At 47.5% G+C, this 21,834-nt stretch overlaps 1 protein-coding gene across 2 annotated transcripts in view; it reads left to right on the forward strand.

Moving 5' to 3' along the window:
* The window catches only part of BCR (BCR activator of RhoGEF and GTPase), a 99,636-nt gene that overhangs the window by 68,405 nt on the left and 9,397 nt on the right, over positions 1-21,834 (forward strand). For both annotated transcript variants that reach the window (XM_041420330.1, XM_041420332.1), the window contains 12 exons: positions 4,976-5,097; positions 6,327-6,495; positions 7,783-7,902; positions 8,516-8,591; positions 9,522-9,626; positions 10,209-10,283; positions 10,842-10,939; positions 11,615-11,746; positions 18,738-18,797; positions 18,918-19,027; positions 19,848-19,987; positions 21,402-21,536. In XM_041420330.1, the coding sequence (XP_041276264.1) occupies positions 4,976-5,097; positions 6,327-6,495; positions 7,783-7,902; positions 8,516-8,591; positions 9,522-9,626; positions 10,209-10,283; positions 10,842-10,939; positions 11,615-11,746; positions 18,738-18,797; positions 18,918-19,027; positions 19,848-19,987; positions 21,402-21,536 (1,342 nt within the window). The remainder of the gene's footprint in view (positions 1-4,975; positions 5,098-6,326; positions 6,496-7,782; positions 7,903-8,515; positions 8,592-9,521; positions 9,627-10,208; positions 10,284-10,841; positions 10,940-11,614; positions 11,747-18,737; positions 18,798-18,917; positions 19,028-19,847; positions 19,988-21,401; positions 21,537-21,834) is intronic.

The raw sequence follows: 21,834 nt of genomic DNA on the forward strand, positions 1-21,834 counted from the left end.
CACTGCTGGCTGAGTGGCTTCATGTCTGGTCTCATCAGCACCGGTCTAGACACAGGGGAGCTGACAGGCAGCTTTTTCTGGGAGCAAGCCCAGTAGAGCACAACACAGATCTGCTTGTGCTACTGCACACCTTTGTCCTTGCCCTGGAGAGGAGAGGCTGCTTGGCAAGCTGCTCTACTGTTTCTAAATGTGGTTGCAAACTGCAGTCAAGGGACTGACTAGCATTGCCTTAGGCTTCAGTTTGGCTTTGTAGAGGACCAAGCGTACTAGAGAAGGGAAGGGACAAAGGACGTGTGCAAGGGAGCAGAAGTGCAAACTGAAGCCTTTGAAAAGCTGGAAGTGATGCTTAGACACAGCTGTGCACAGCATGGGACCTGGGCCTACTGCTCCTGGAGGCCTTGGGCAGATGTTGGCAATAGAGCACTCAGAAATTATCTTGGCTGCTTCACACTCTGTCTTTCAGCTGGAGCCAGAGAGCTCCTGGTGACACGAGCTTTGGGAAGAAGAAAGAGGCCATTAAAATGCTCAAAGAGCAGCCAGTTTAACTCCCTAGGCAGAGCATCCCTTTTTTTTTTATTTTTGCAGTGCTGGTCTTGCAACACACTTACACACACGAGGAATCATTTTCTTCCTACGCTCTGCAGAAAGCCAAACCACCTCTTCCTCACTGACATGTGCCAATACCCATCTCCTGGTTTTCCCCTCCTCCCTGTGCCTCACACACGTCCCAGCCCTTCCTGGGGCTCTCACCCACGCACACTGCAGGCCTCTGCTGTCAGCTCCTTCCTCAGCACACAAGAGATGGCCTTTTGTGCAGCTGTGGGTCTGCTTGAGTAGGTTTTTAAATTCCACTTTTTGTAATGTGTCTCAGACAAGCTGGCCACACTTCCTGGAGTTAATCAGTCTGTGACAGCAGCAGGATTTATCATATGCAAACAGCACAAAAACACTGTAGGATGAATAGATGAGCACACAGGTAGTCGTGAGCTTGGTAGCAGAGGAGGGGAAGATGCTCAGTGACAGAGATAAGAGGAGGAGGAGGACAGCAATAAGCAATCCAAAGAGTATAACTAAGCTCTGGAAAAGGTACAGGGAGAGCTCTTTTGTTCAGAGCACTGAGGTGTGTGGGAGAAGAAGCAGATGAAAACATGCAAAGAAAAACAGGGCCTGGAAAAGAGATGTGGAACTTACATTGCACCAGTACAGGGGCTTTGCAAGAGCCACTGAAGTTAACAGCACAGACCTTGTGTGAGAGACTAAAGATGATCCTAATTCACTCTATTATGACACAAAATCAAGACTTTTCTCCCACACGTCCTGGAACATCTTTCTGAATCTGAGCTGAGCTCCTGTGCTGGACACTTGCCAGACTTGGGGGCTGTCTGTGGAAGAGAGGGGGTCACTCTGCCACTTTCCTGCTACTGTCACCCTATCACCCTAATCTTATGTTCTCTTGGATGTTTATTTGGTGTTTCTGTAGTCAGTGTTATTTCAGAGTATTTTAGGAAATCTTTAGCACCTTTGGTTATTTTACCAAACAGAGTAACTCTGGGAACAAGGTAGAGTGATGGTTTCCCACACCAGAGTTATTATATGTCAGTACAGCAGGCTCACCCATCCAAAAACGCTTGTGTTTCAGGAGACCCCATTTAACAGGAGCCCACCAAAGGAATAGCTGTTGTTTGCCCTGGGTGGGAGGAGTTGACCAAAGTCTTGGTTCCAAAACTGCAGAGCTGAGGTGGCACAGGCCTCTGAGTGGCACAAGCCCTGTCTGAGGGGGCTGCTGGCTCCGCGAGGGTGGGAGAGGATGGGCTGACTCATGTCAGGAGGTCCAGGAAGGTGCCCTTTGCTCCCACACTGTGGGGTTTGGCGGGATCTGGTAAGCCATTGGGAAATCCTTTTATTGTTTCCCTCTGACCTGCTGAGCCTCCCGGCTAGATGACTCATTTGCAGCAAAGGATGTGCCCCTTTGCTGGAAGTGCCCCTCCTCAGCTCCACGGATGCTGAGCAGCCTGGGGCATGCCTGTTTTACCCAGTCCTAATGAAAGTTCTCTATTCCAAGAAAAGCTGGTAGTGAGGAGAGATTTCCTGACTCAATCCACGAATGTTTTCTCCTGTACTCTCCTCCCCAGATGCTTGGTTTCTCTTATGGCAGTTCACCCCCACTGCTTGCCGGAGGGACACCTTCCCAACTAGCTCCCACGAGCAAGAAGATAAGAAGAATTAAGGGTTCTGGGAAGCTCCATGTTTCTCTCTGACTGACTGGAATATATCTCTTTCACCTCTTTCCTTCTGTTCCAGCCAAGCTTAGGAAGTACAGGCTTGTCCTCTTCCAGCCAGCTCTCTTTGTGTCTTGCTGCCTTGGAGTTGCACTGTGTGTATGTCATTGATAGGATTTGATTCCCAGGAGTGCTAACCCAAATAAACTCAGTGCCACCTCAGCCCCAGATGGGAATGAGAAGGCTGTTGGGTCGTTTGGCATGGAATGCCTGAGCTTTCTGCTCGGGTTTTGGGGAGATGTGCTCTCGGCAGGGTGCTGGGCTGGAGCCCTGGCTCATCTCACACACTGCCAGTGCCTGGCAGAGGCAGACAGAAGGTCAGGACAGGACTGTGTCCTGTCAGTGCCAGGCAGGGAAAGGACAGTGCCACATCCTGCTGGGTAGCAGAGATGAGTAAGCTGTGAGAACGTCTTTACACCTACGAACAATGAGCAGAGGTTGAGCTGGCAGCAAGCAGCTATTCTCATTGCTCCAGAGGAGCTGAGCTGATTTGCAGTGTAATTAATATGCATCAGATCTAGAAACCTAAGATCAGGGGTTTGGCTTGCTCAGAAAATATCTTTCCCTGCTTACTATTATTGCTCCCAAATGAAATTCTTTGCAGGAGTGGAGAGTGTTCCTGCGCTACTGACAACATACCTCCTCCTGTTTGTTTATTTATTTGCAAAGCTCAGTGTTTCTAGTTTCCTGTCTGGGGCTTGCTCTCCCAGGCAGGAGGGAAAGGCGTGCTCAAGTGCCCATCAGCAGCAAAGGCAGGAGTGCAGGCAGGAGTTCTCTCCAAAAACACTGAGAAGAAGCCAGGACGATCACACCCACCTAAAAATAAACACTAACATATGTACAGGACTTCGTGAGCTGAATCACTGCTGGATGCCAGATCTCCCCAGAGTCCTGCCCAGAGATGGTGCAGCAGTCTGCCAGGGAGCAGCCTTGCTTCCTGCAGCTCTGGGGGAGGTGCAGCTTTTGCTGCCATCCTCACAGGTTTCCAGGACCTTCATGTAATGGAAGACAGCACCAAGATGAGCTGCTGACACTGCTCCACGTTCTTTTGCAGGTAGCTGTGGTGCTCTTGTAGCTGCAGACAGGAAAATGCAGGCTCCTAGTCCCTGTCAGGAAGTGTAGGGTGCTGTGGGACAGACTGTGGAAAGAAGAATTATGTCTGCAAGGGCATTTCTTTGTCATGTGTTCCTTGCCATGATGCCTGCTAGGCTTAGGACTGATGTGGTTTGTTTTAATTTTGGAGAGCCAAGATGCAAAGAATGGTAGGCAGGAGGAGAGGCAGCACGGGGGTTTGCACTCCCACACCTTTGGCAGGGAATGCATTCAGGGTTTGTTAAGTCACACAACAAACAGAACCCAGGGGCATCACCTGAGAAATGGAGGCATCACTTGTGGTGTGGGTGTCCTGACCTTGCCCCGGGGAGCTACTCTTTTGGTGCTGTCCCTGGAGACCCTTGTGTGTGTGCAGATGTGAGATGTCTGATATGTCACTTAGGGATGGCAGAGGAGCATCCTCTTGGCTGGAATAACAAGGAAGTACAGGTCAGGGAAGAGCTCTTTAGCATACCTTAGCATGTGTGGGGAAGCTGGTGGTTCCTGCTTGTACTGGCTGTGAAGTGAGGCAACACTGACAGTTATACATGTTGGTGGAAATAAAACCTGCCCAGAGCTGAATGCCCTGACTTCTGCTTGAAAATCAGTGGGAGGTATCTGTTCCAGGTGTTCACTGAGTCCTGCTGATCCTGACAGCACAGTGGAGGACCTGAGCGCAGAGCAGAGCATGAAACTCCTGTCGTGGTCACTGGAAGGAGCACACAGCCACCTGTCTACATGCCAGCATTCCAACCTTTTGGGCTTTTAATATCATCTGTCCCACCCCTCCCCCATAAGGGAATTAGGAAAGCAACGGTTCTGCCTACCAATGTGTGCCCCTTCTTTAGGAGGCTGTTGAACTCTGTGGAACTAGAAGCAGGATTAAAGACATCAGAGTTGTGCAGCTTCTTTTCATCTTCTAGGTTTGGGGAATCTTTATATGATATATAAAGAAGATTCCAGTAGGCACACGGTGAGGGTACATCCAGATGGTCCTTTTAAAGCACAGGCTGATAAGGAACTCCCGAGAAGTTTGCCAGATACACATGTTCAGGAATTATCCTTTAACAGCACTTGTAATGAAGAAGCAGCCATGGCGTTCACCTGTTAATGTTGACAAAGCCATTCTGTGAATGGGAGAGGAAGGCGTCGAGGAGAGCTTTGCTGTCCCTTCTGGGCTGGCTGAAGCTGGTGCAGAGGCTGGGAAGTGACTGAGAGAAGTGGCTCTGGGAGAAGCGGTGTGTGCTGCTCTCTGCTGGCTCGGGAGGGGACGATCCGCTGGCAGGGAGTCAGGGACTCGAGCTGGGCAGTGACTCACAGCAAACTGCACTTGGGCTCAGGAACAGCTGATGGAGAGAAGCCCAAAGTCTGACCCAGCACCAGGGTGGGGAGAAGATGCATGGCTCTTTCTGCCTTTGCAGAGAGGGCTGTAGCAGGGGGCAGAGTTGACAGCACGGAGTATTTAGTAGGCTTTACCATTTTTCTGAATTAGACAAATGTACTGAATTTGCTCTGGTAGGAGTCAAGTTTAAGGACTGTGTTGCCCCAGTGCCAAATGTGGAGCTCGTATTGCACTGGAACATTTTTCCTGTTTTTTCCCCCAGCACCGGCAGCTGCTGAAGGACAGTTTCATGGTGGAGCTGGTGGAAGGGGCTCGCAAGCTACGCCATGTCTTTCTTTTCACTGACCTCTTCCTGTGTGCCAAGCTCAAGAAGCAGATTGGAGGGTGAGAGTTTCCTTTTGGACTTTGTGCTTTGCAACAGAATCCTGGGTTTAGCCTGCAGTTTCAGTTGCATATGGATACCCCAGACCTGGGTAACCGTAATGCACAAGAAGTAGTTAGATAAGAAACGATCAGCAAGAGAGGAATCTTTACTGTATGAGATCCTGTCTAAGTCCTGACCCCTCAGGAAAGGTAATTCCTCCCATCCCTGCCCTGAGCCTACCTAGGAGAGCAGGATATGTTGTAGCAGCTGGTATTCTGGACAAATGTCAATCATTTTTCTACTTCCCCTTTCTTGTAATAGGTGACATTCTTAATTTTTTTTTTTTTATGACTAGGGTTGTTAAATTTGGCTTTGCAGCTACAGCCTGTTAACAGTTTTACAGAAAAATGGCAAAGGTGCAGTAAGCAGACTATGTGTAAAGCCCAAAGAGCAGTTATTAAAGCAGTTTTGCTGACAATTTTCACATGTGAGGGGGGAGGAACCATTACCAATGTATTTGCCTCAAATAGGGTTTCTCTTCATTTGGTAAACATTCTTCCTGGGGAGACATCTCTTATCGTCTTGCTCTCCTCAAGCAAAAAAGTTATGCCTGCCCTTTTCAAAGCATGTGCTTGTGAGGAATGAACCTTCAGAGGAGTGGGACATTCCCAAGAGTGGATGTTCCTGACAACAGAGGAGAAGAGGGAATAAATTACATGAAACATTTAAGAAGTGCTGCTTACCCTGGTGAAATCCCTGGAGAATGGCAGCTATGAGCTGTAGTTTCTCTCCCCTGGTTGGATTACACAGAGGTTTTTATCCATTGGTTCACCTGCCCCACCTTGGCCCCAGCTTGGGCAGTAGAGACCCAGGTTCAGATCCCAGGGGGCCACCAGGTCACAGGCATGGCACAGCTTTAGAACTTTGCCACAGCAGAGGCTTCAAAGAGAGAGCACGCAGAACCCAAATTGTCTTCAGGAGATGGATGTGGTTTCTTAGGATGAAAAGAACTAGATAACAAAATGAGTTTTTATGTGATGAGCCTTTTTATGTGCTGTACCAGCTAGTGGCCCTGCTAGGCTGTCTTGCTGAAAAGCAGCCTGTTGCCAGACTTTTTCCATATGGGAATCACAATAAAGTTGGGCCAGTATCTGCATCTTCTGCACTTTAGCAGGGAAGAGCTTGTGGGAAGGACTGGGTGTTGCCAAACACCAGTTGCAGTAAAAGGTTTGGACCTCCTGCCTTTCAGAAAAAGCCAACAATATGACTGCAAGTGGTACATCCCGCTCACTGACCTCAGTTTCCAAATGGTGGACGAGTCTGAGGCAGTGCCCAATATCCCACTGGTACCTGATGAGGAGCTGGATGCCATGAAGATCAAGATATCCCAGATCAAGAACGACATCCAGCGGGAAAAGGTAAAGGAGTTGAGCACTCCAGGGCAATGCAGACACAGGGTCTGTGCTCAGGTGAGGTGCTGGTGGCAGCTCCCCCAGGGCTGCACAGTGTGGGGACCAGGCTGCAACAGACTGTTCATCAGGGGCTTTGCTCATCCGAGTGCACAGCCTGGGTGATGCTGCCCTGTGAGGAGGCAGAGACAAAAAGACCCTGTGGTTGTACCCAGCAGCTCCTCTATTCCTATGAGCATCCATGTGGAGGGCAAGGATCTTATGCTGCAGACATGAAAAGGACTGGAAGTGTTATTTGCCAATTTCTGGCTGTTAAATTATGATCCTGCCAGTCATTTTGGTCAGAAGCCATATACTCTTGAATTTTAGCAGGCTCAGTTATGCCTTTGAAGCTTTTTCCTACTTCACTGATGTCAAAGCAGCTGCAAATGTAAAAAAAACCCAGCAATTATGCTGTCAGACATGGACATGGTGTCTCTGGCCCAGGCTTCTCTTTTTTCAGAGAAGCATATCATTCTCAGATACGTTTTCTGAGAGCTGTTAGATCCCAAACCTTCCTGGAGCCTAAAAGAGAAATAAGAGTTTGAACACTGGTGGTGTGTAGGGCAGGATATGAATAACATTGAGCATGCTGTGGGAAGGTTATTCTCCACATTTCGAAAGAACACCTCTCAGCCCTGGCTGGCTTTCAAATAGGGCTTCCTGGAAAAAGTAAGATATTAGGAGGAACTGTGGAAGCTGTTTGCTCACCAGCTGCAGGTGTCTAAGATTCGTGCTTTGGTGCATCAGTGCTAAACAATACACATGGCTGAGTTTGGTACTGGATTTTATCCAGGAAAAAACATATTTTCAGCAGACTTCTGATGAAAATGGATCAGTGGGTGGTGAGTGGGAGAGTTCTGGTTGGCTTCTACAGAAGTTCCTTAGAGTCTCCTTAGTTAAGGACACTTGGAGGACCTGGCAGTGCTATGGCTGCCCAGTGACATGATGCTGCTGCAGCCTCTGGAGCAGAAAATACAGGGTACAGCTGGGACAGTGGCCACACACCTCTGCACTACAGCTGGGACAGCTGGAATTAGGGAACAGAGCCCTATCCATGTGTACAGATTGTGCAAATAATACCCTTCTGAGCAGCTGGGAGTCCTGTGGATCCTATTGACAGCATTTCTTCTGCTCTGGGGCCATTTGCCTACTCACAGGGTAGAGACTGTGGATTTCAAAATAGCAGTTTGTGTAAATGAGGGTAGACTGAAGAATAACACATGTCCTCTGCTCCCTCTCTTCCACACCCTTCAGAGAGCCAATAAAGGCAGCAAGGTCATTGAGAGGTTGAAAAAGAAGCTGTCGGAGCAGGAATCCCTCCTACTGCTGATGTCTCCCAACATGGCCTTCCGGGTCCACAATCGCAATGGCAAGGTGAGAGCACCCGTCACCCTCAGGCCAGGGATCCTGGGGGCTGGTGGCTGAGACTGCACGTGCTCCTGCACAGCGAGGCCTTTGTGGCCTCTACTGTGTGTCCTCAAAGCACTTTCCAAGCAGCAGACACCTCACCCTTGCTGTGCCAAAGTTATGATGGCATCCTATAAGTGCGTGACTAATTTGCATTCAAGACTGGCATTTAAGAAATAACCGTAGAAATGAATCCCCTGTCTCAGCACCAGTCCTGGTGTGCAGCATGTCACTGCTTCATCAGTGTCTACGCCTGTGCTGGAGGCTTTTGGCATTCCTGGTGCAGCTGAATTCCTATTGTGAGGAGTAGCACAAGCTGCCATGGGAGCTGCTGCAGGGCCACAGCTGCCCTTGGCAGGGTGGGGCTCTGTGAGCCATGACTGTCCATGTTGGCACCATGGGCACGTTTCCAGAGCCCAGCCTGTCTTGACAGAAATGTGATGCAGGATAAGTGGCAGGAGTGCCAGCAGAACAATCTGTCCAGCAATTTGCACTGGGGGAGGGTGGGAGCAGGCAGGCCCTGCCCTTAGTGCTGCATCAGACTAATGCATAGCCTGTTTTCTTCTGTGTTCCTGGGTAGAGTTACACATTCCTCATTTCATCGGACTATGAAAGGGCAGAGTGGAGGGAGAATATCCGGGAACAGCAGAAGAAATGTGAGTATCCCTCAGCTGTCATTGGTACAAATGCTGTGATCTTAAGAGAGCAGGGCTCCAGAGGATGGTGTGGGACAGGCTTCCCTGCCAAAACAGAGATCTGCGTTGAAATCCACAGCACAATATGGATGTCTCCTGTCTGAGGCTGTCTGGGGAATTTCTGCTGCAGCAACATGTGAGGAATGTGTAGAGAGAGCAGTTAGTAAGTAAATGTGTGTAGAGATTCTCCCATTTACCCTGGAGATCAGAGCTCAATGCAATTCTAGGGAGAGGGAAGAGCTGCACCCTTTTCCCTGACTCCATTCAAAAGAAACTTAGTTACTTTTATGGCATGTTTTTTTTGGCTTTGCAAGAAACTAAGACCCCCTCTAATTCTGGTGAGCCATCCTGAGACTTGGAAGAATAACTGAATATGCCCCCAGCAGAGCTGGGCTGCAGCAGCAGCAGTACTGCCCTGAGCAGCTTGGTGCTGCTGCTGAGCAGTGCCCAGGGAGCACTGTCCCATGCATGCCCAGGATGAGGGGTCCAGCCTCTCCTTGGAATTTTTACTCCTCCCTCTTTCAATCTCCTTGGCAGGCTTTAAAAGCTTCTCACTCACATCAGTGGAGCTCCAGATGCTGACAAACTCCTGTGTGAAGCTTCAGACCCTTCCCTGACTCCCTTCAAAAGAAACTTGGTTACTTTAATGGCATGGTGTTTTTGGCTTTGCCAGGAACTAAGACCCCCTCTAATTCTGGTGAGCCATCCTGAGACTTGGAAGAATAACTGAATATGCCCCCAGCAGAGCTGGGCTGCAGCAGCAGCAGTACTGAGCAGCTTGGTGCTGCTGCTGAGCAGTGCCCAGGGAGCACTGTCCCATGCATGCCCAGGATGAGGGGTCCAGCCTCTCCTTGGAATTTTTACTCCTCCCTCTTTCAATCTCCTTGGCAGGCTTTAAAAGCTTCTCACTCACGTCAGTGGAGCTCCAGATGCTGACAAACTCCTGTGTGAAGCTTCAGACCGTGCACAACATTCCCCTCACCATCAATAAGGAAGGTAAGACCTTTGGGTTTTGCTGTCACATGGTGCAGCTGCAGTGAAACTCTCCCCCTGCCTGATTTTGTGCTTTCCCCTAGAATTGTTCTTACTGTTCCCTTTTGCTACAGGTTGCAGGCATCCTCCAGTATACATTAATCAACTGTTAAATGGTCCTTGCATGCAGGTGTTGTGCAAGGTATTGGAGTACCTGGTGGGGTCCTAGCCTGGGACAGCTTTGAGCTATGTCTGAGAATTCTTTGGAACAACACTAGTTGGCCAAAATTGTGTCAGGGATCATCCTAAATTACTACTTAATCTGCTAGTGTAGACTTAGCCTCTGTAATTTACTTTTTCTCCTTTGAATTTCTTCCATGCTGTCTTGCTGATGAACTGTCAGTGTAAAATTCCCCCAGTGCCAGAAGATATTACAGGTGCCAACTGTGGAACAGTGTCCTGTCTTGCTGATGTGGTTGTTACTTGCTCCTGCCATCCCTGGGGACACTTCACCCTCTGCTCATTAACCTGTGTAATATCAGTCTCATCACTCTCACTCTTGGCTCCACTGTGAATGTAACAAAGTCCCTTGGGTCTTTTTGACAGATGATGAATCCCCAGGTCTCTATGGATTCCTGAACGTCATTGTCCACTCTGCCACGGGATTCAAGCAAAGCTCAAGTGAGTTGCGGTTCTGGGACACACAGGAGGTACTGACAGGGGGTAGATAAGCCATGTGCTGGGACAGCTGGGCGTGGATTGCAGCATCTGTGGTGATGGTGAGGAGGAGAGCTGTTTTGGGGAACTGGAAGTTAACTCCCAAAAAGATCAGCATCAAGGATCAAGCACACAGCATTTATTGTTAGGCCTAGTCTGTGTGAGGTTTTAAGCAATTTGCTGATTACCCAGCTGTTATAGAAAAAACATCCTGAATTCTTTCAGCTGTATTTTGTTTTACAATGAAAGAATGAAAGGTGTTCTCTGGCATCCAGAATTTTTGTTGGGAAGAAAGTGGGGTTAAAATTCAGGGGAATGATTTGACAGAGGGATCAAAAAAGGTGACAGAGCTTCTTAAGGACAGTGGGGCTGATGAAGGTGACGAGATTTGTATGGGATGGTGTTACTGGTACTAATACAGAGATGATGGAAATGAAGGCACCTTGTGCAACTGATTAATGCAAGTTAGGAGATTCTAGATATTTTCTTGAAGTTTTTGTCTCCCCTGTCTCCCCTCCTCAGATTTGTACTGCACGTTAGAGGTGGATTCTTTTGGGTATTTTGTGAACAAGGCCAAAACTAGAGTTTACAGAGACACCACGGAGCCCAACTGGAACGAGGTAGGTTTGATTTTTCTTGATGTGCCTTGTTCCATGTGCCAAACATCAATGCATGATGGGCAGAAAGCCTGCCAGTGGAAGAGGCTGCTGCATGCTCAGCACTTGTGCTGCACATGCTGCTTCTCAGAAAACACTTTTCTGCCAGGTTCATTTGGCTGTCAGGGCTTGCAGAAGATTTTCTCTTGGATTAGTGGTAGTTAAACAAACAATTTGATATAAATGGGTCTTGGCCAATATTTAATCTTTTAAACAGATGCATGCTTGATATTTTTTTTAAGACACAAGTAAAAATATGTTGAAGGAGATGGTTTTGTTTATTTGTTGAGAGGGGGAAGAATTAGCTATAGACATTTTGCCTCTTTACAGCCAACTCAGACCTGCTGGTGAGCAAAATTTCTTACAAGGAAAGTGAGCAAATTTGTGTCTTTGAATAATGTTTTACTGAGACCTGTGAAACCTGACTAAGGAGTGAACCATCTTAGTCTCCAGTCTGACCACCTTATAGATAAAAAATACAATTTCAGCTTATTTCTAGAGCAATTCCAGTAGGGAGGAGGTTTTGGCCAGTCCTTAAGTGTTCTTCTGATGAGTATTAAAGAGACTGTATTGATTATTGTGAGACTGGTGTCCTGTTGTGATGCAGCCATTGCTCTTTTCTTTCCTGGTGCCCTGCAGGAGTTTGAGATTGAGCTGGAGGGCTCCCAGACCCTGCGGATTCTGTGCTATGAAAAGTGCTACAACAAAACCAAGCTCACCAAAGAGGATGGAGAGAGCACAGATCGCATAATGGGCAAAGGACAGATCCAGGTAAGACTGTGCTCAACTCATTCCTGATACCCTTACTGCAAAACATCACAGGACTTTGGAATCCTGTGAAAAAAGAGGTTTTTTCTGCCTTCTGATTGTCTCAGCATTGAAGATTTTTCCCTCAGATAGTGAGGTACACAGTGTGATTCATCGGCAGGAAATCAGCAGCTTTGTCCCTCTTGCTTTGTGCTCTGTGCCTTGCCTGCTCCATGGAATAACTGCTTGTTTTGATCTCTCATTTGCCCATTAACTTCAAAACTTCCACACCAATGTACAGGAACTGCCCCTGGGCACTGGTGAGGATGCTTCTTTTGTGACAGGAGGATGCAAGAATATTCTCCCTACTCTGTAAATCATGTGCAGAAAGGCTGCCATCTGTGTGTGCTGGAAGTTGATGGATGTGTTGGCCAGGCCCTGGGACAGCCTGCCATGCCCAGAGTGTGGTGTCCATGACAGCATCTGAGGAACATTTCCATTGCTGGGAATTGGCCTGGGACACTTTGTGTGGCAGATGTGTCATACAGTGGGGGAAGGTGATGATTGCAAAGGGCTGCTGCACTTGGGGAGCTGCTGTGTGACAGAGCACTAAAGCTGGATGTAGGAGAAATCAGGCCTTGTGTGGAGGAAGACATGGGGAACATATGTCCCCCATCCCGTTCCAGTTGTTGCACTGTCTGTCCACAACTTTAGGAAGGTATTTAAAAGACTGCTCTGAGGACACATTCTGTGTGTTGGAGTGGCTGTTGAACAGAACAGGGACTCTGCCCAGATACCTTTTCCTTTCTGGCATGTTTAAAGATCTCACCAGTTCCCCTCCATTTAGGTCTGGCTGTTCATCTCCCTGTGGATTAAATCTTTCCCTGGCCATCACTGGAGTGATGGTCATGCAGACCAAGGCCATTTGTGGGATTGCAGAAGCAGCTCAGGGAGAGGGTGGCCTGTGGGATCACATCCCACCTTTGCTCTGGCAGGGTTCATCGCCTAAATGGCTTTGATCAGGCCTCTTCCTTCCCCGTCTCCCTGTTTTCAGGGAGAGCTTTTGTCTCAAATGCATGGTGGGATTTGGAAGGGAATTTGTGTGCAGATCAATAAATGCCAGCACAGGCTGGCTCCTGTGTGTGTGTCTCTGCTGACCAGAAATCCCTATGTCCCTTCAGCTAACAAAGGCTGTTTTCCACAGAGCTGAGCAACTACAAAAGAGCAAGTCTTCAGCCCTGAAATGCCCTGGAGATTTGTGTGCTCATAACAGAGAACCCTGAAATCACTGACCTGCTAAATTCTACAAATATGTTACATAGAAAGATTTATAAAAAACAAATAAAATATTTTAAATTTTTGGCAATTTTTTTTCCTTCTCATAGCTGTGGGCATTTTTATGCACAGCAATTGTATATTTTTGTAAATATATTTTATACTTAAATAAACTAAAATTCTCTTTGATGGCAATTAAATATTAATTGCATCTTGATTCTTTTAGAGAAACCTAGACAGTGGGAAGGTTAAAAAATCAATTAAAATGTTTTTAATCAATGTACAAATGTTGCATTCTGTTGTATTATAAAAGGCACATGCAAAAGCTCTTTTGCTTTCTGTAAATCCCCTTTGCAATTTATAAAGAAACTTGATGAATTGCCAGAATAACCCCTTAATTTTCAGTGATTTCTGTCCTATCGTGGATTTCAAACCCTTTTGAATCAGAGATAAGTTATATGACAGTCTGGTAAGATTTTGGATTGATAAAAATGATTAAAAGTTTTGATTTTGGTTTAGTTCTATTTTTGAAGTAAACACCATTTCTCTATTAAGAAACCATAGTAATGCAACAACAAAATCTGATTACAGCCTGAAGTTGGCTGTTCTCCCAGGTGCTTTTATATAAAATTTTGTTTACCTTAGAGTTTGTAGTTTATCCTGGGTTTCTGATTTGTTGTTGCACTGTCATTATTCAGCCCAAGTCTGTCTGTCTAAAGGCAAGGTCTGTGAGGTTGGGTGAGGATTTTTGTTTCATAAATTCCTTTTAGTTAAAAACTCTGGGAACATGAAGAGTCGTGCCTGCATCCTCCTGTTGATAAAAGCAGAAGTTTCTCTGTTGGCCAAATTGCAGTGTATTGTTAAGCCACGTCTTATTGTAAATATGAAACTTCCCACTACTGGGAATTCTGACTCACCAAATACTGGGCCTCAGTGATGAAGACAATCAAGGAGACTAGGACTGCTTTGGCTGTAAAAATGTTTATTAAATCTCTCCGTTACATTATGGCAGTGAAGGAAGGAAGGCTGGAAATTGGTCCATGTCACAAGTTTCCAGGAATGGGCAGCAATTTTAATAGCTCCCATTGCTCATATTTTCTTTTCCTATGGAATATTTTATTTGTCTGTCTTTACAGACAGATGCAAGACCTGCTTCTTTCCTGCAAGTTTTTTATCTCTGAAATGTAAAGCCATGAGGTTTTAGTGTAGGAGAACTTTCTGTAAATGTGGGAGTGAAGTCCTTACCAGACCTGGGCACAGCAGTGCTGGGTGTGCAGTGTTGAACTGACTGGCACACATGGCTGGGGGCTTCTGTGCACCTCAGACATGAGAAATACTATTCCTGAGTACACTGTGAAACTGAAATTACTGGGGGAGCTGGAGGAGGATGGAATGGACATCACTTGATGGGAGGAAATGTGAGGCTTAGCTCAGCTGTGGGCATAAGCCCCCCTCATTGTGAGCACCCTGGGCTTTTCTTTCTGTTGTTACCTTGCAGTCCATCTTTTGCACTTGGCTGGCCCTTCGGCTCCTTGAATCTTGCACTTCATGTGGCAGACACATCCCCATGTTTGGAGTGCAGCAGCCTTTTTTTTGGCATTGAGACTGTACCATTGGGCACATGTGTCAGCAGGACCAGCCTGGCCTTGGGAACTGTGAGTGAGTGAAGTGATACTTCATCCTGTGATCCAGCTCCTCCCACTGGTGCCTCCTAGAAATGTCGTTTCCTTTGCTGTTTTCTTTTTCTGCATGATCAGCTCAAGCTAAATATTTCCTTCTCCCTCACAGCAGTGCTGGAAAATCAGGGAGGATGTGACCTTAGATCACTCATTCTGTGGAGCAGCACCATTCCTCTGTTGCCTTGCAGAGCACTCTTATCTTAATTATCTGGGATGTCTCATAGCAGTGCCCATGGCTATTTCAGGCATTAGGTTGTTTTCCTTGTAAACCAGATTGTCCCATGCTGTACCTCCCAAGTGTTAACTTGGAAACCTTTTACTCACTCAAGCTTGTTTAAACAGTTTGCTGAAGCAGAACATTGTCCCAGCAGTGAAAATAGGGGGGGAAATGAAGAAGGCAATGGGTCATGCCTAAAGGGTGATGGTGGGAAAGATTAACCTGTCAGTGGGGAGCTGTGAGAAGAATGGGGTTATGGCAGGACTGGGAGTTCCCAGCAGCAGTGAGGCTCTGACAACATGTATGTCACATTAGTTACAGTTCAAAATTGATGGAGTGTAAAGTTGCTTGGGAAATTTAATAAAGGGAAGAAGTAATGTGAATGAATACATAAAACACACTAACCTTAATGTTCCACAGTCCATGCTCTTTCATTTCCACTGAGGCTTCTTTGTTTTTCCCTCCTTCTGCATGTTTTCTTTTCTCTCTGGGGAAAAAGAAATCATGATCAAGCTCTCTGTGGTGGTTTCCTGGGGCAGAGCACAGACACCCTTCCTAGTGCCTGGCTTGCATTTTCCAGAGCAGCATCCCCAGTTTGCCTTTTTCCAGCTCTCATCGTGCTGCTGTGCACTCTCAGCCTTTCCTGACTGCTGTGCCCTGTCTGAATTCAGGGCTGAGTTACTACAAGGGCCAGAGACCTGCACTCAGAAACCCCTGTGGTGCTGACCTGCTTTGTGCTGCTGTGTTTTGGGCAGGGTACAAAGAGTATTGGCTTGATTCATTAGTGACTTTGGGGCTGTAGCTTGCCACTGCAAATACCAAAGGCCACAAGGGGACTGGAGGGAGCAGCAAACAGAGTGGTTGGTTTGTATTTTCCTGTTCAGCATGAGCTTTTGGTGGGGGCTGTGCAAAGAAGCCCAGAAATGCAGTCTGTGAGGGTTTTAGCAGGTCTGTCCTATTTGCACAGAGCATGGAAACAACACAGTGGCTCTGCTTCAATGGAGACTCAAACCAAGCAACTGTTTGGAGGAACTGTGTAGAGGAGCAGTAAATTCCACTGTCAAATGCAGAGGCAGCAGCTGCACAGTGCCTCCCCTGCTTGAGCTGGCACAGCTTGCTCAGAGCTGCCTCCCTTTGCCATGCTGGCCGTGGATTGCATTCTTCTACTCAGTGCTCCTTCTTTCAGGTCACTGATCTCCAAATCAGGCCACAAGACAGCATGGCCCCATTTGTCCTCTTTGCTGGAGCATCACTCTTGCTAGCTCATTGTCCTCAGTGTGCTCTCTCCCTGCCTGCTCCAGTTGTTGTGCTTTCCCTCTGTTGCTCTTGCTGGCCTCAGAAGGTCAGTCATCACTTGGGACCACGACTGAAGCTTGATTGAAGTCCCAGTGACAGTTCTTGGTTTCCTGTTGACTCTGTGATATCCTGCTGTGACTTATCAGACTGTTAGACCTGATCTTCCTGTCTCACTCAGTGTTGCTGAGAGTTTATTCAAGCTTTGCTCTTTTAATAGCTTCCATCATTTTGCTTTGTTATTTAAAAAGCACCTTGGAGGAGTTTGGGTTTTTTCCCCCTTAATTACTGTTGTTATTGCCAGTGGTTTATGCAGGGTTGGCTGGGTCAGCCAGCCATGGTGCCTGTTCTCCCTGGCTGTCCCCATTCAGTGCAAGGCATTTTCCAGCAGGAGTCAAACAGTAGGAGGGAGTGCAGGGGTCCTGCCAGCTCTGCAGGAGAGCTGAGAAACAAGGGAGCAAGAGGCAGCAGCAGGTACATGGAGGTTTGCTCGTAGTCCTGGCTCAGCCCCAGCAGTTATCCAGCGAGGAAAAGTCTCTCTGAGCTCTCAGCTCTAGCAAGGAAAAGTCTTTGCAAGTTCTCAGCTCCAGCACTCTGCTTCTGCTCGTTTTTTGCAGCAGAGTCTAAGTTACTCTTGAGAGAGAGCAGGATGGTTTTATTTTTTAACAGCTATTTACTTGATTTTGTTCTGTGCCGTGACAGGAATTCCCTGGTCATTACTGAGGCATACCCAGTAATACCTGTTAGCTTAAATAAACCGTAACTGGATTCTGCTGGACTTTCCCTTTAAAGTTTTTGGCAAATATTCAAACCCTCTTTCCCCTTTAGTCTTAAGCTATAAATAATATAACTCCCTACTATAAATAATACACTCAGTGACTCCATTCTAAAAGCATATGGAAAACTGGTTCCCAGCAAGAGGATTGGCTGTGACTGTGTCCATCAGCAGGGCCATTTTGGCAGCTTAACCAGATGACTCCTCAGAGCTGGAGATCAAGCTTTCAGGAATACTTAGCATGGTTGCTCCTCATAGGAAACCAGACACTTCAGAAATGGTTTCCTCTTGATTCTGGGAAAGAATTCCGTTGTTGAAAGAAATCAAGCTTCCAGCACGGAAGTTCAGGGTAGAACAGCCAGCTCGTAGGGCCCTTGGCCAGCCCCACAGGCGGGGCGGATCTGTTCTGCCGGAGTTAAAAGCGAACCCCCTCGGTGAGCAGTCCTGTGTTTTGGGGTCACTGAGGCACTGAAGCCAAGCACTGCTGCCCATCGGCCCCCCGGACCTTTGCACAGTCCCAAAATGTGGGAGCTGCTGGTTACTGACAATTCCTTGCAAGGGCTCTTCAGGAATTTCTGCCAGCGTTGCACCTACAGGAGCCGGTCCAATTCGACAGGGAAGCATGTGTGTGCTGGCAGCATCCCGCTGTGGGCTCACGTCCGTGACAGAGTGCGCAGGGATAAGGTTGGCCTTGCTTGTTGTGTCACTGCTTGGGGTCTCTGCAGTGGGAGGAAGAAGGGAGGAACTTTGCTCTCTGCTGCTTGCCTTTCTTTGGAGAGTGGGGAAGGTTGAGACGGGGGCTTGTCTCTGTAGCTGTCAGCAGCACTGGGCTGCTCTGTTGATGATCTGAGTGCGACCATGACCGTGTCTAAGCTCTCCCAGAATTTCCTGCAGCTGCCATTGCTCCAGCATTTCCCTCGCCTGCCAGAGCTCTCTGGCCCTGCACAGGGCTCTGTGAGAGGGGGGAGCTGTGCTGCAAAGCAGCTCTGGTTATGGCTGCCTGTTTGCTGACAGCAGTAAACTCAAAACAGAGTTTGCTGCAGTTGCCTCCTCCCGGTCTTATGTGCCTCCGTGTTCAAGAGCCAACTGTTACAAAGCTGTCTCAGGAGGCACTGAATTCTTGCTTTGGCTGGTTCCAATGGCTGATCAAGCCCCCAGGAAGACAGCTCCTCCTCTCTCTTGCCAATCTCCCTGGAGCTGAGTGCCACTCCTCAGCCCTTTGGATGTGTTTGGGCTCTCCCAAGGCAGTAGTGGAATTGCTGGGTGACAATCTAACACTTGAGTCAGCTGCTCCCCAGCTTCACAACTGTCCACTCGAGAGATCAAGCAAAGCTGAAAATGAGAGATTGGAGCTTGTTTCTGTTTAATGAGTGCTTGCAATAGCAGGGCCTGGTGTTCTTCCTGCCTCTATGCTCAAATAGAAATGAAAAGGAATAGGCTGTTTGAAGGACAACTTTCCATGACTTCTCAGCAGATTCAAATATTGGTTGTGCTCCCTGAGGTTGCCTTTATTGTTGAGCAGACACTGCTCTCATGTTGCTGGGTTTTCCATGTGTATGAACCCTCATCAGCCCCTCATCAGCCCTGTTTAGAGAACTGCACAATATCCAAAACCTGGTTTCCCTGAAACCAGGGAAACTTTGGAGTGTGGGTTTTCCTATGGAAAAGAAATAGCAAGGTAAAAGTGATTATCCTCTGCTCATTTGCCGAAGCCTTCCAGGCTAGCTGGCTTCTCTGAAGTCTGTTCCTAACTCATGGGTAACTTCTGTTTTCCAGCTGGACCCACAGGCACTGCAGGACAAAGATTGGCAGCGCACAGTCATCTCAATGAACGGGGTAAGTGTGGCACACAGAAATTAGCTCTGCTTCTGTACCTCCTGTGGGCTTTATTTCATTGCAGCATGAAGAAAATAAAAGGAAATGTTTAAAAAGTAACAGCTGTTCTCTTTGGTTCAGGTGGAAGTGAAGCTGTCAGTGAAGTTCACCAGTCGGGAGTTCAGCCTGAAAAGGATGCCGTCCCGCAAGCAGACGGGCGTGTTTGGGGTCAAGATTGCTATTGTCACCAAGTGAGCTGATGGGTCACATTTCTCCCCACTGTGTTTCAGGAAGACAATTGGCCAGTGGGGTGCACTTGCCTATGTCCCCTTGAGGGGTTTGGCAGTCCAGCTGCTCCACTGGTGTAGGAGTATAGATGTGGCTGCAGACAGGAGATGCTTTACAATCTCTGAGCTTCATTTTTTTGCAGAGATAAAAGCCAGTGTGCACACAGGCTGTTTACTGACAGCCTGTTACTCCTCTGAATTCCGGAAATCCCCCTTGCACTTGCCTTCTCTGTAGTTAGCTGACATGGTCACAAATTTCCAGAGCCACGGAACAGTGATGTTTCCTTTCCATAATCAAAAATGTTCAAGGTCTTTGGATCCCATGGTATTATTTTAACCCCTGATCTTTTGTCATGAATCATTTGCCAGCAGAAACCCGTTTGTTCTGTTGTACGGTTTGGGAAGTGTGGTATTTCCTCCCCATGGAATTGCATCAGTGTGAAAGCAACAGAGTTGCTATGTATCCAAGGGTTGTTTGGGAATCCTCTGATTACCTGGGCAGAGTCACAGGCTGTGGGGGCACTGGGACCTGGCCAAGAGCTCAAGCACTCAGGAAAGCTGCAGAAGAGCTAGAGCAAGGCTGAGACAGTCAGAAAACCGTCTGCAGTTTTAAAAGGAGTTTTTCAGCTCAGTCCTGACTGCCTGCTCGGACTTCCTACCACCCCATTTTCCAGAAGAGATTTGCACAGGGAAATGTCAGGGCACTTGTAGCCATGCTGGCTGGCTGGGGAGCAGGCACGGAGGGCCTGGGCTGAACTGAGCTCTTCTGTCTGGCTTCCTTCAGGAGAGAGAGGTCGAAGGTGCCGTACATCGTGCGGCAGTGCGTGGAGGAGATCGAGCGGCGCGGGATGGAGGAGGTGGGCATCTACCGCGTCTCTGGAGTTGCCACCGACATCCAGGCTTTGAAAGCTGCCTTTGATGTCAGTAAGTATTTGGGTCTGATTTTTCCCTTTGCTCTCTGAGAACCCGCCTGAGTTCCCTGTCAGGTGGCTGTGCTATTTTTAATCTTATGTTGCCCAAGAAGCATTAAGAAGTAGAGATTCTCACTCAAGAAAAACAATTTTAACCCTGGCTGCATATTTTGTTTACTGATATAACCCAAGACACACAACAGGATGGATCCTTGTACCAAACCATGCTTTTTTATTCTTCCCAGCAGAGATGAAATGATGGCTTTACCTGCCTTGCCAAATCTTTGTAAATGGCAGACACTTCTCTGGGGAAAAACATCAGCAATCAGAGGTCATAATTTCTTCACTGCTGTGAGGTGTCCAAATTAATAGAAGTCCTTAAAATAAAGAATGTTTTGTGAAAGCCAGTGTTCCTTAGAACTAGGAGCAGTATTTATGAAACTAGGGTTGGGCGGTCAGGGCTTCTGTCCCTAACTCCATCCGGACTGATGTGCACAGGCTTGGAAAATTAGATCACTTTGAGCAACCTTTGCAAAGCTCTCTTTGCTCTTGAGCAGACAAAGGCTCCTTACTGGTGCTACATTTAAAAGAGTGGCCCGTATTTCCCAAAAGGCACCTGAGATCATGCAGGTGAAATGCTTCCGAATTGCTGAGGTACAAAAAGTGAAATTTTTCCCTACTTTCAGCTTCCATGTGATGATCCAAGAACTGTTCAAGCCACACTCCAACAGTCACAAGATCTGTACCAGACACCCAAATTCACCCTCCCTGCATTTTTCCTTCAGTTTCTAGTGAAATTCCCTTGTTGTGTTTTCTTTTTAATCACCCTAAGATATAAAAAAACACGGATTAATTGCCACTAGTGCAAGTAAGGGTCTTTCACAGTTTGAAAAACAACTTTTTTCATTTCTGTAAAATGCTGGCTTACACTGCTTTATGAAACCAATGCTGGTTGGTGTTTAATTCAGGGAGAGGGGCTGGTTTTGTTGTTCCTAATAGTAACAAAAGGGATATAAGCCCTGAATTGCCTTAGCTACACTCAATGGGGACTTAGAGAATCTCAGATCTCTTAGTCTAAGCTGTTAGAAGCAGGGAATTGGAATAACAACTGTTGTCAGTAATAGAAGTTGAAATGCATATAAATACAGTCAAGTAGGGATTGTTCAGATTCAGGCCAGGTTTGCTGGCACAGCACAGCTAGCCCGGGGATGGTGAGGTTCCCTGGCTTGATGTAAAGCAATGAAGTGTTTGCAGTCATTTGTACAGTGCTTCTCACTGGAAGGTTGCTTATTTAATCCGGAGAAATGTAAACAGGAAACCTCTCAGCTCTTTGGGCAGAGACAAAAGATAAACAGACCCAAAGCAAGGAAAAGAAGGAATGCAAGACCAGCAGTTCCTTTACCCTTCCTCTACTCTCCCTCTTTCAGATAACAAGGACGTGTCAGTGATGATGAGTGAGATGGACGTTAACGCCATTGCAGGCACCCTCAAACTGTACTTCCGGGAGCTGCCGGAACCCCTGTTCACAGACGAACTGTACCCCAACTTTGCTGAAGGCATCGGTAGGTGCAGCACAAGGAACCCTTGGTTCCATTACCAATGGAGACTCTTCCATAGGAGGCTGCTCGTAGAGCATCATAAATATCATGTATTTATAGTGTTGGACAAAAGCTGGAACAAGCTGTGTGGGGAGTGGAATGGAGCTCAGAACGGCATTGCCTTCCCACGTGGTGCAGTATGGGCGCTTGCCGTGCTGTTCTGCAAGCTGCACAAGCCCAGGTTTCTGAAGGAGAGGTTTAGGACGGAATGCCAGCCTGCCTGCTGGGGCCCTGCACGCTCAATGCCCAGGCAGGCTGCAGG

The sequence above is a fragment of the Onychostruthus taczanowskii genome, unplaced genomic scaffold, assembly GCF_017590055.1.
Source record: "Onychostruthus taczanowskii isolate IOZ18803 unplaced genomic scaffold, ASM1759005v1 scaffold64, whole genome shotgun sequence".
Taxonomy (NCBI): domain Eukaryota; kingdom Metazoa; phylum Chordata; class Aves; order Passeriformes; family Passeridae; genus Onychostruthus; species Onychostruthus taczanowskii.